The sequence below is a fragment of the Jaculus jaculus genome, chromosome 11 (genome assembly GCF_020740685.1).
Source record: "Jaculus jaculus isolate mJacJac1 chromosome 11, mJacJac1.mat.Y.cur, whole genome shotgun sequence".
Classification (NCBI taxonomy): Eukaryota; Metazoa; Chordata; class Mammalia; order Rodentia; family Dipodidae; genus Jaculus; species Jaculus jaculus.
In genome coordinates this window covers 42,896,810-42,909,470 of record NC_059112.1, presented here as the reverse complement: position 1 = coordinate 42,909,470, position 12,661 = coordinate 42,896,810, and the positions used below count along the sequence as shown (strand labels likewise).

General features: G+C 39.0%; 1 protein-coding gene across 1 annotated transcript in view; it reads right to left on the bottom strand.

Moving 5' to 3' along the window:
• The window catches only part of Adgra3 (adhesion G protein-coupled receptor A3), a 125,491-nt gene that overhangs the window by 18,001 nt on the left and 94,829 nt on the right, over positions 1–12,661 (bottom strand). Inside the window, exons 13-14 of the mRNA XM_004656090.3 lie at positions 10,690–10,903; positions 10,262–10,470 (exon numbers count right to left, since the gene is read on the bottom strand). Coding sequence (XP_004656147.3) covers positions 10,262–10,470; positions 10,690–10,903 — 423 coding nt within the window. The remainder of the gene's footprint in view (positions 1–10,261; positions 10,471–10,689; positions 10,904–12,661) is intronic.

The window sequence follows — 12,661 nt, the reverse complement described above, 5'->3', positions numbered from 1 at the left end:
TATAGCTTGTAACTTATTTTACTATGTAAGTGAGGCATAGAGAGCTAAGCACTGAGGAAAAAGAACCCTGAAGACTACATCCACAGGAGCTTGGCTTCCTTGTGTGTATTCAAACACAATGTAGACATTTTCTCACTAAACTGGAAACAGACATCTTAATTCTGTACTACTTAGAGAAGACCAAGGAAATTCAGGAAAATACCTGCACCCTGGCCACAGCTGCAGACGTGCCATGTCTCTTTACTACATTATCTTTCCATACTGACCCATGCTGCTACAAGAGATGTTAGATGCAAGAAAGAGTTCACAGCAATGTGTCTCTAACCAGAAGGATCTTGACAATATCTGAAATAGGAAAAACAAGATAAAAAGAAAGGACATAGAAGAACAGGAAGGCAGGGAAAGGGAAGGGAGTGAACAAACCCTCCCCTAGAAGAATCACAAGATGACAATCTGCAACTGAAAAAGATCCCATCAGGCTGCCCTAAAACAGCCTACACCTAACACACCTAAAAAAAATTAATGACAGAAAAAAAAAAAAAAAAACAGTTAATAGAAACTGGAGACAGAACACAGGAAATTGAATTCCAACTTAATGTCCACTACAGGAGGATCAGCTCCAACTTCGGACCCATCCATTTACTTGACAGTCGTTAGCTGGGTGCTCACCACAGCAGCACAGTGCTGAGCACCAGATGTGAGGGACAGGCAGGACAGAGTCCCCACTCCCAGAGGACTCAGTGTGCACTAAGCACACAGAAAGGAAAGAACAGAAAGCCTTCTGAGGTGCCACAAAATGGCATACAGTAAGTGGCCTTCACATTAAGAAGACCACAGTATTAGTAGGGAAATGTTTTAAATGCTTAGGCAAAGAAAACTACAAAGATGATATGAAAAACAGATATATTTCTCCTCAATTACTGAAAGGTGGCAGTGCAGAATTAAAGACTGAGGATAAATTTACAATACCCAGGCCTCAATCTGTAGACTCCTTTCACACATGCGCAGCCTGTTCTAGGTACCTGAGGAAACAGCATCTGCCACTGAGAAGCTACAGGACTTGGTGCTGTCATCCCAGCCTCTCATAAAATGGAGACACACCAATTACCTAACAGGGCTTGGGGTGTGGCCCAAGGCGACACAGTCCTGAGCAGAGCATAATGTGCAGTTATGGGGAACAGCATAACAGTTAATAAAATTTCAAAGAGCTGGATTTAGTTCTCAAATAATTTTAAGGAATAACTGACGAAAAGCAAAAGCTAGCACTTCTGCCCTATCACCATGAATTCTGTTCCCAAAGCATGGAGGCCAGACCAAAAGCAAAGAGAGCCTTGTTCAAAGCAGGCGCAAGAGAATGTGTGAAGGGCCAGGCAGTAAGCACCTTAGCAAGTGCATGTGGAACATAAATGGAAGCTTTTATATAGGTACTTATAACCTTTCAAGAAGGAAGGAGGGAGGGACAGAGAAAGGGAAGAAGAGGGAAAGAGAAACAGGAGGAGGACAGAAGGGAGGAAGGGGCTAATTAATGTACTGCACTGAACAGCACAAGACTTAAGGCAATGGAGAGGCTTAGGTAAATAGGAAGCAAGTTAAAGATCCCAAGTGAGAGCACAGAACTATGAATCAAATTGTTATGATTACACTAACAAATGCAGAATGAGAATATAAAAATTACTACTACACTGTATAAAAATGGCACTAACGGATGCTCATCAGAAGATGCACATCTCTGTTCCCTGTAGCAATTTGGTAACTAGTTAGACAGGAGGAGTCCTGCCCCAGACCTCACACCAGCACAGCCCAAGGCTGATGAGGGAGCAGACAGCTTTAGGTTTGTGGAGATGAACGTTTAGACCAGGCACAGTTATGGACGAAGGGATATTTATTGAAGCTTATAGATTTAGGGGAAGTTTTATTATGGCAGAAGAATCTGGTTTGTTTATATAGGTTTAAGAAGAGTGAGGCAATCCACAAATCCAAAAGTCAAAAGCCATACCACACAGCACACTTTGGGAATTTTAGGTGGAACTAGGCATTTTGTATAATTTGAGATCGGAAATTTAAACTTACCAGTACACTTTAAGATCTACCCAGTGCCACGTTTTCTAGCCAGGTGGCTATATATTCAAACTACAAACTAATAAAACACTGAATATATTGGGGGGGGACATTTATTTAAACTACCACATTTTGTTCCTGGCCCTCGAAGATTTAAAATTATATATTGTAAATTATATTTTAATTTTAAAGGTTCCCACAATCTTTAAAAACTTAAGATACTTTTAAAGTCTTAAGTCTTTTTTTGAGATTTAAGATTAGTTTTAGTTGTGAGTCCTGTAAAATCAAACAAGTTAAATATTTTTAACATATAAATTCATAGAGTAAACATTTTTAACTGATATAAGGCGTAGCAATGAGAGACTAGAACAATGTAAACTTAACCATCATTAAGCAACATTAAACTTTTGTAGTTTAAATTTCATTATTACCAGTAACTGGCAGTTTTAGATTTTTTAATTTTGCCCCTCTAGCTGGGCAGAATAGCCAGGGAAAACTTTTATTTTTGGCCAACAGTGTGTTCTATGGTAGTCTTTGTATAGTGTTGGCATATTTAAAACATCTTTGGGTTTTTACATAAATCATGATCTATTTTTAAAAGCTCTTTTAGCCTATTTATGAGGGTCATCATGCCCTGTCTATATGTTGTGTTTTAGTAGCAGCTCATAGAACTGTGTGTATATTTTTGACCCACTTTCTGTGTTTTCATGTTTCTAAAACCAATACCAGATGTGTAGGACACAGTCATATTTTTAATTTAGGGACAAAATCAATTATGACCTTGAAAATCAGGAGTTTTTTTTTTTTTAGTCAACTCTTTTCAAAAGAGTTTGCATTTTTATTTTAGTCGTTTTTATTGTTTTAATGTAAATCAGTTGGGCCATTCTTTTTTAAGATTGTTAATGTGTTGACAATAGTAGATCTAGTAACCTAAAACCAGTTTTCTTGTTTGTGATTTTTAACTAGTTTGAGGTTTTTTAACTTAAAATCTCAAGTTTTTTAGTCTAATATTTTTAACCAAGTACATTAGTTTATTACAAATTTAACCTTGATCAAACTCTTTGGGCCTAGACAGCAGAACACAGTCAGCCCTTATGTCAGTAGCCAAGTTTCAACAAAGTCCTCTGTAGTCTCTCTTTTTTCTTTTCTAGAAAGCTCATAAGCCAAGCCTTGAAGTTTAATATTGTTTGTACTTATCATTTTTAAACTCTCATCAGAATAGTCTATAATATTTGGCTTACTGTTTTAGGAGGTGTCTCTGGGTTTTAAAGTACCAAGTCAAGTCTATGTCCATTTTTTTTAAAACAAGAGTTTTAAAAGAACAAAATCTACATGGTTAGATTTACCTCACGCCACATTTTGGTACCAATTTTTGTAGCAGACAGCTTCAGGTTTTTTGAGATGAACTTTTAGACCAGGCACAGTTATGGAGGAAGGGATATTTATTGGAGCTTACAGAAGCTTAGGGTAAGTTTTATAATCACAGAATAAACTGGCCTGTTTTCACAGGTCTTAGTAGAGAGAGAGAAGCCACAAGTCCAAAAGTCAAAAGCCACACACCACACAGCACACTTCAGGAACTCCAGATGGAACTAGGCACTTTGCGTATCTTCAGATTGTAATTTTAAACCCTCCACCTCACTTGAAGATATACCCAGTGACACCTCGAGCCAGGTGGCTGTAGATCCAAACTGCCAACTAATAAAACAATGAATATATTGGGGGCCATCTACTTGGACTACCACAGATGGTAACCTTGTGCTGGCTACTGGGGTGAACACAATCCACGCAGGAAGTGGCAAGTAAGGTTTTCCACAGAAATACACAAAACTGAGCCCTACAGGTGTAGGACAAGTCACAGGGCAATGAATAAGTTTTCAAGTAAAGGGGAGGACTTTTGAAACTGTTTATCTGATAAAGAAGCAAGAAATAGGGCTGGAGAGATGGCTTAGCGGTTAAGTGCTTGCCTGTGAAGCCTAAGGACCCCGGTTCGAGACTCGGTTCCCCAGGTCCCACGTTAGCCAGATGCACAAGGGGGCGCACGCGTCTGGAGTTCATTTGCAGAGGCTGGAAGCCCTGGCGCGCCCATTCTCTCTCTCTCCCTCTATCTGTCTTTCTGTCTGTCACTCTCAAATAAATAAATAAAAAATGAACAAAAAAAAAATTTAAAAAAAAAAGAAGCAAGAAATACCTAAAGCCCAATGATGCCAACATGAAATCAATGAAACTTTTAAATAATTCACAATGATGATCATGAATACTAATAACAAGAGTATTTAACCATTAAACAAATTATCTGAACACAAAGGACACAGTCAAAAACAAACAAAAAAAAACCTAGAATACAAAAAGAGTTGTGAAAAGTTATCAATAAAACTAAATTTAAAAATAGGTATGAAATCAGAAATGTTTTCCTTTTTTTTTTTTTTTTTCTTTTTTTGGTTTTTCGAGGTAGGGTCTCACTCTGGTCCAGCCTGACCTGGAATTAACTCTGTAGTCCCAGGGTGGCCTTGAACTCATGACGCAATCCTCGTACCTCTGCCTCCTGAGTGCTAGGATTAAAGGCATGCGCCACCACGCCTGGCCTTGAAATCAGAAATGTTTAAAAAATAAAGGAACATCAGACAACACAAGTGAACAGACTGTGGCTTCTGTTGACTTTATATTCCCTGGGAAGAAAGGAGGATAATTTAAAGATTTTGTTACCTTAATCACACAACACACAGAATCAGTTTCAGTTGACCTAATAAAAGGTAAAACAAACCAGGATGCCATGAAGATAACAAAGATTTTCTCATGCTTGGGACAGACTAAGATTTCCTACACAGGACATAAAACCAACAACTACAAAAAAAAAAAAAAAAAAATCTGAAGTCTGGAGAGAAACCAGACTTCAAGGATATTAGGCAACTCTGCTCACAAAAAGATGATTAAGAGAAAGGAGGAAAGCAATGAACCGAGAAAGGACCTGCGAAACACAAGCCCAGCAAAGAACTCCTCCTCCCAGCAACTACCAATAATTCCTTTAAGACACGCCTATAAAAAACAAGCAAATGCAGGAGGGGCTTCCAAAGAGCTCAACATTTTCAGTCAGTAGAGCTGCACCCATCTCACAATAAACCACAACACTCATCACAAAGACAGGAGATAACAATGACTAGCAAGAGGTGGCCAGATGTCATGACTGCTAACCCATGAAGACCACAAGTGGTGACCAAAGTCAATGATGTGATGTTAATGCCAAACCTGCACATGAGGATGGCCTGCATCCAGTAGCCTCTCTCACTCCTGAGCACGTGTGTCTATCCAAAACATGCGTATGAATTCTCAAGTGCTGTTTTTTCTCAACAGCCACACACTCATGAATAACAGACAGTCACATGACATATGAAAAAGCATAAACTACTGCTGCTTGCAAAGATAAAAGGAAAATCTTGTCAATGGAATGATCAGAAAGAAACCAGACATACAAAGTAACACACTGTACATTTCAAGCATGTGAGCTTTATGAACTAGCAGAACCTGAGGTCATGGGGGCAACTGCTATCAAGAAACGTGGGAAAGGGCTGAGGAAATGGCTCAGTGGGTAAAGTGCTTGCCACATAAGCATGAGGACCTGAGTTCAACTTCCCAGCACCCATGGAAAATGCCAGGTACGGTGGCATACACTGAGGGTCCTAGTGCTGGGAAGGCAGACAGGCATCCCAGGGGTTTTTGCTGTCTTGGGAGTCTAGCTAAATCAGTGAGATCTGGGTCAGCAAGAAACCATGTTTTAAAAATAAGAAGGTACAGAAGTACTAAAGGACATCTGACATTGGCTTCTAGCCTCCACACATAGGTGCACACACATACATGTGCACCTGAATACCTATTAAGATGCACACACATACATACAGAAAGAAAAGAAACCTGGGCGCTAGTAAGTAATGCAGTGCACGCCTGAGGCTTATGGTGGCTAAAGGTTTACAACACCCAGGGACCACCATTAAGCTGATATTCCACATTGGGTACACTGCCCAATGCCAAACCTTCAAGAAGAAGGAAGAAAGAGCTGGCCAATATCTTTTTGCAGAAATTTACCCAGCAGACACTTATGAAATGTGCAAAATGATATAGTATCCAAGAAAATACAACAGAGAAATGGCTAATAAAATTAAGGTCATGAGGCATGGTGGCACATGCTTTTAATCCCAGCATTTGGGAAGCAGAGGTAGGAGAATAACTATGACCTCAAAGCCCACCTGGGACTACATAGTGAATTCAAGTTCAGCCTGAGCTAGAATGAGACCCTAACTCAAAAAAAAAATATATATATATATGGTAGGGTCATGAAATAATATTCAGCTCACATAGTTCTTCTATCAATACACAATGTAAGAAACGGAATTCAGCACAGTGGTAAGGAGCGGTGGTTATGGAGCCGGACTGACTTCAAATCCACATTCCAAAATTGACTCAGCTCAGTTCCACACTTATAAACAGGACAGGTTAATGTTCTATACCTCATGAGGTTTTTCTGAGGATTAAATAACGTACAGCACATAAAGACATCAGAAGCATACCCGACACACTTGTGCCTACTAAAGATTACTAAAGATTAGCCACCCCTGCTGCCACCACCACGATCAACTGCCTTTAAGTCACATAAGCATCACTGAAGTCAGGATGCATCCGTCCACAGAAGTGTAGTTCAGAACAGTGTGCTTGCGGTGCACATGATCTGCATCACAGTGAGAGATTTGCCATATACTCATTTTGACTCAGCACACATTGAAATCTTTTCAATACACCAGAGAATATTAATCATCATTCTCTAGGGTTGATAGGCAAGGGGTAGGTTTTTAGTAGACAGTAATGTGCAGAAGTAACTAAAACATTTGGTGAGGATGAATGTGCTATTAAAATGACCTGAACAAAAACACTGGTGGCAGTGACAGTCAACTATAGACTAAATGAAACTAAAGTCTGTTTTCATCTGTTCCTTCTATAAACACACTTAAGTTACCACGGGACAAGAGCCACCAGACAGGAAAGCAAGTGGCTCCCTATTGCTCAGACAAGGGTAGTAAAGGGAAATGAGCAGAGAGATACTGTTATTACTAACAGGTACATGAGCTCGGCTTTCTAGTCCTTTTCCTGCAAGGAGTACTTGGGACCACCTGCCCCAGCTGGCTAGTTCTGACTTCACTCTGCAAACTCAGGTTCTGCTGAACTTTCCCAAGAGTGTAGGATACAACTGACTGGCATAGCAGGAAATAATGATATTGACCACTATAATTAATCTGAACTTAATAGCAATATATTATATATTATAATTATTACTCAAAATTCCATAAAACTGGATCAGGAAAGGGAATATGGACTCTCTGCCAAGAGATAGGAACATTTAGACTTCTAAAGAAAATGGCATGTTTTAAGACAACATTTAAGAAAAACAGGATTGTACAATGAAAAAAGAAAAAATTGTGGAGTTTTAATTTTAAAAACATATTTCCACCAGGCATAGTGGCACATGCCTTTAATTTCAGCACTTGGGAGGCAGAGGTAGGAGTGTCATATGAATTCGAGGCCTGCCTCAGACTACATAGTGAATTCCATGCCAGCCTGGACTAGAACAAGACCCTACTCGAAATAAAAGATGCTTTCTTTACCTTAGACCAACCTTAGTGACTGAAAAATTACTCTAATTTTCTTTGGAGTAATCTGAGAAGGTTCTGAACCTAAAGCCTCACACATGTCACCCAAGTGCTCAGCCACTAAACCACACACACAGCCTTATACTAACTTTATTATAACTTTGTCAATAATTCTAGATGTATTTTATCCTGCTACCTCTAGGTGGCACACTTACATCTAAGAAAACAGGATACTCCAAAAATAAGTAGAAAAACATCTTAGCACTGTATTTTGGCTTTTAAGAATTGTGTATCACATTTTAAAAGATTAAAAGTCTGAAAGATAAAAGAATAGCTTGTTCCTTCTAGAAAGGGATTATACTAATTTAAATAGTTTAGAATAACAGCAAGGAAGTTAAAACTAGATGTTGAAAACTGGTATTGAATAGAAATAAAATTGCCACATGGTGCAATATCACAGTAATGCTTATAAAATACCATTTTTTCTGTGTCATTTATTTTACTCAACTTTTCTAATTGTTATATATATTAACTGTTACATGTATTGTTATCTTTTTGTCTTTTTCCTTCAAACAAATCACAGTTTTAGAGTACTTTACACTCAAAACCTGAATGATGACATACTTTTATACTGAAAAAGAGAAGTTGTCTCATACTTTACTTAATGCTTTAATATGAAAGGCAACTGCAGGGCTGTGGAGATGATGGTGCAGCAGTTAAAGGCGCTTGCTTACAAAGCCTGCCAGCCTGGGCTTGATTCTCTAGTACCCATGTAAAAAGTCAGATGCACAAAGTGGCACATACATCTGTAGTTCCTTATGCAGTGGCAACAGGTTCTGAGTGCCCATATTCATCCCACATTCTCTTTCTCCTTGCAAATAAAATTAATTTAAAAAGTAAAAATAAAAGGCAAATAGAAAATACATTCTGGGCAGACATGGTGGCGCATGCCTTTAATTCCAGCACTTGGGAGACAGAGGTAGGAGGATCGCCATGAGTTCAAGGCCACCCTGATACTACATAGTGAATTCCAGGTCAGCCTGTGCTGGAGTGAGAACCAACCTCAAAAAACCCAAAATAATAATAATAACAAATAACAACAACACATTCTGAATTTATATAAGTTAGACAACTTCCATTGGTGAAAAGAATTATAAACTATTAACACTATCTTTTAGGACAAAGGGTCCTTTATAGATAATCTTATATAAATCTAGCTCACCGGGCGTGGTAATGCACACCTTTAAATCCCAACACTCCGAAGGCAGAGGTTGGAGGATTGCCGTGAGTTCGAGGCCACCCTGAGACTACACAGTGAATTCCAGGAGAGCCTGAGCTAGAGTGAAACCGTACCTCAAAAAAAAAAAAAAAAACAAAATAAATAAATAAATGTAGCTCACTTAGGTGACGTAGGCTCCACCCACCAGTACTGCACATGCCCACAATTTCTAGTGTAACTTCAGGGTCATGCGCAGTGCTCCATGGTGTCTTTGCAGGCTGTCCCTCATCCTTGCTAATTAACCTGCTCTCTTTCCTGCCTCATGGGCCAAGGGGCCAGGTAGAGAAAGGTAAGAAGCAAAGAAAATGAAATAAGTATAAAGGAAAATTTAGTATAACTTGGATGTGCTTCAAAATCATTCAGTGATAAATGCTATTTTGCTTCTTCAGAAAAGAAAAACTTACAAAGTATAAAATACATCATGTCTTAAATTTGGGGAACACCTGTATAAAATACTGTCTAGATACCAGATTCACAGCTAGAATTAGACACAAACATGGAAGTCTTCCCTTCCCAGCCAACCTCAAACCGCTTTTGAGAGATGTCTTTCAAACACCTCAATAATTCCTCCCACTGAACGCTATATCCACTACATGCTGTCAGTATCACATGATAATTGTAGCATAAATAACAGCAAAAAAAGAAAAAAGAACACCCTGAAGTATTTGATATGTATGGTTACCTGCATAATTAAGTGCTCAGGAATCAAATTCAAGTGAAAGATTTTTTTTCTGCATATTAATAATGAGCTGCTTTTTATAAAAGATTACCAGGTGACAGCAATGGTAAATAATAGCACACATCATCACACTGATTGGTATTAAAAGTAAAGAAACACAATTTTATGCTGTCACATGCAGACACAAAACTGAATGCTATCACCTTTCCTTCTCAACTCTAAGGACTCCTAAGGCCCATGTGTATTCGGAGAGACAGTAGATAGCAAAGGGGAAAACCTTTGTTCACTGTGTGCTGGGCATCTCTGGGAAAATACATCACTCTACATTCATAAAGCTGGACTGCAGAGGCCCAAATTCTCCCCAGTTTTTCAGCAGATCAAAAAGTTTAGCTGACCCCATTCACTTCAGAGAGCATCTCTTTATGAAACAATCCTATCCATTCCACTTGGCAGTAAGTCAACTTGCCTTGAAATCCAGAATTACCCTTACATAATGAAAGGGAGTAATTTATGTTAAGTTAAAAAGTAAATTCTTCATTTGAGCTTAATTATGCAGAGAGAACAATTAGAATATTTAGTATTTATGCATAAAGCTAACAACTGCCATACCATTAGCACTGCATAGTTGCTCAGGGAGTGGCACTGAATCGTGGTGATATTCTCATCCGAGTATAGTATACGGCACCCATCTGACTTCCAGCCTCCTTGTCCGTTCAGCAAATCAAAGTCCCACTGCGCTGCCACAGCATCTGCTCCGTGTGCAATTCGACGCAGCGTCACATTAACAGGGATGTGGTGGGTATCTATGGTCACACCATCTGGAGAAAATGGGAAACAACATTATTTCTCAAACAAACTCCATGAACAATTAAATGTCAACTTATACTTCAATGAGTACTCTGTAAGATCTTTTATTCGCTAGTGACTCATTAAAATGAGAAGGAACAAAAAAAATGAGCATTTTTAAAGGAAAAGTGACGTATAAATCACAGTGTGTAGTGAGGGTGAAGACAGGCTAACGTCTGCCACACACACACCTATTTTGGTGAGGATCACAGGGGTCACTACTGTACGGCGCTTCCCATCATCAGCCAAATTGGTGGAATTTCCAGTGGCTGGAAACAGCTTCCCATTCCGGAATGCAATCAGCTGAAGCTTATATACAGCATCATCCAGAGGTCGGACTTCTCGTTTTCGCTTTGGTGAGAAAAGGGATGAAGGAAACTGAATAGAAGCTTCCACGATCGTATTCTGAAATCATATGTAAAAAGTAAGGAAAAAAAAAAAAACAATGGTCATGATGTTAACATGAAGAAATCAAAACAATGTTGAATAGTCATGAAGGTTTTCTGCTTGTATGATAAACACATTTATTCAAAGTGTATATATAAAATTTAATGGTTAAAACAATTCAGCAAAAAAGTCTGAACAGTACATGGCTGCATAGATCCAAAGTGTAAAAGACAGACAAATACAAATTCCATCATTAAGTTTTCAATGACAGCACATACTAAATAGGTGATCACAGTGTTCACTCAGCAATTTGACAAAGTACTACACACATCTGGAGTTCAATTGCAGTGGCTAGAGGCCCTAGTGTGCCAATTCTCTCTCTTTCTCTCTCTCAACAAAGAAAGAAAAATGTCTGAACAAAGAATCCTTCTTAAAAGGATTCTCTGCTCAAAAACAAAAAAAAAAAAATCACTTTGACGTATTTATCAAAGTCTTTCTCTTGGCCACCAACCCCATCTTCCTCCAAATCAGTGTCCACATTGCCACCAGAATTTCCTTTTAACAAAGATGACAGCTTTTTCAGTTTAAATGACATCTTGGCTTTGAGATGTCTAGAGAATAGTGCCCAAATCTTACATGCGTTACAGAATTTGATGGAAATCTGCTTAAATTTGTGTCCAATCATGTGGCTGGCCTCAGCTTAGTCTATCTGCGATAAACTACCTCGCCTGCTGTATAGACCGAAGTTCCTAGCTGAGATGTGCCACTATTCTGCTGTCTGACAAACTACTGAGTACATAGATTTGGATTTGATTTTTCACAAGATAATTCTATTGACAATGGGAAAAACAGATCAGAATGGGAAGCTGGCAGGAGGAAGTCTTGACCACAGGGCCCTCTTGCTTGCCAAGTTGGCTGTGCCCTCTTCTGGACTCAAGCACCCTGTGTCACCTGTACCACTGCAAAGGATGGTAGTTTGAATGCTCACCTCCCTCTCTGCACCAAGACTAGACAAGGGTTTCTGGCTGCAGTGGATCTAACTCACTGGTTTAGACCTCTACATTACTGCTTCCTGGTATTGCACTCACTAAACATTGCTGTTTGTGAACTTAACCAAGTCAGCATGGCACACATTTGCTTAAGATACAAAGTGAGTCTACTGAAGCAAATGGCAGACTTTAGAATTATTTAAGTAGTGCACTTGCAACGTCAGGACAGAGCCAATATCAGAAAATATTCTGTTGAGTATGTGTACTTTCCAAGTGTAAGTATTACTTTTAAATTAATGATGCATGAAAACATTTTGTGTAAAAAAGTACATAAAAAGTTTTTGTTGGTCTTACAAATAAAACTTCATATAAAAATAGTTTATTATAAACTCATGTTAATCTGGTAAATTCCTTTTTAAAAAAAAATTTGTTTTATTTATTTGACAGACACAGAGAGGGAAAGAGGCAGAGATAGAGAGAGGATGGGCGTGTCAGGGCCTCCAGCCACTGCAAACAAACTCCAGACACGTGTGCCCCCTTGTACATCTGGCTAACGTGGGTCCCGGGGAATTGAGCCTTGAACCGGGATCCTTAGGCTTCACAGGCCTAAATTTCTTTTCTTACAACCTTTTTTTTTTTTTTGGTTTTTCAAGGTAGGGTCTCACTCCAGCCCAGGCTGACCTAGAACTCACTATGTAATCTCAGGGTAGCCTTGAACTCATGGCGATCCTCCTACCTCTGCCTCCCAAGTGCTGGGATTAAAGGCATGTGCCACCATGCCCGGCTC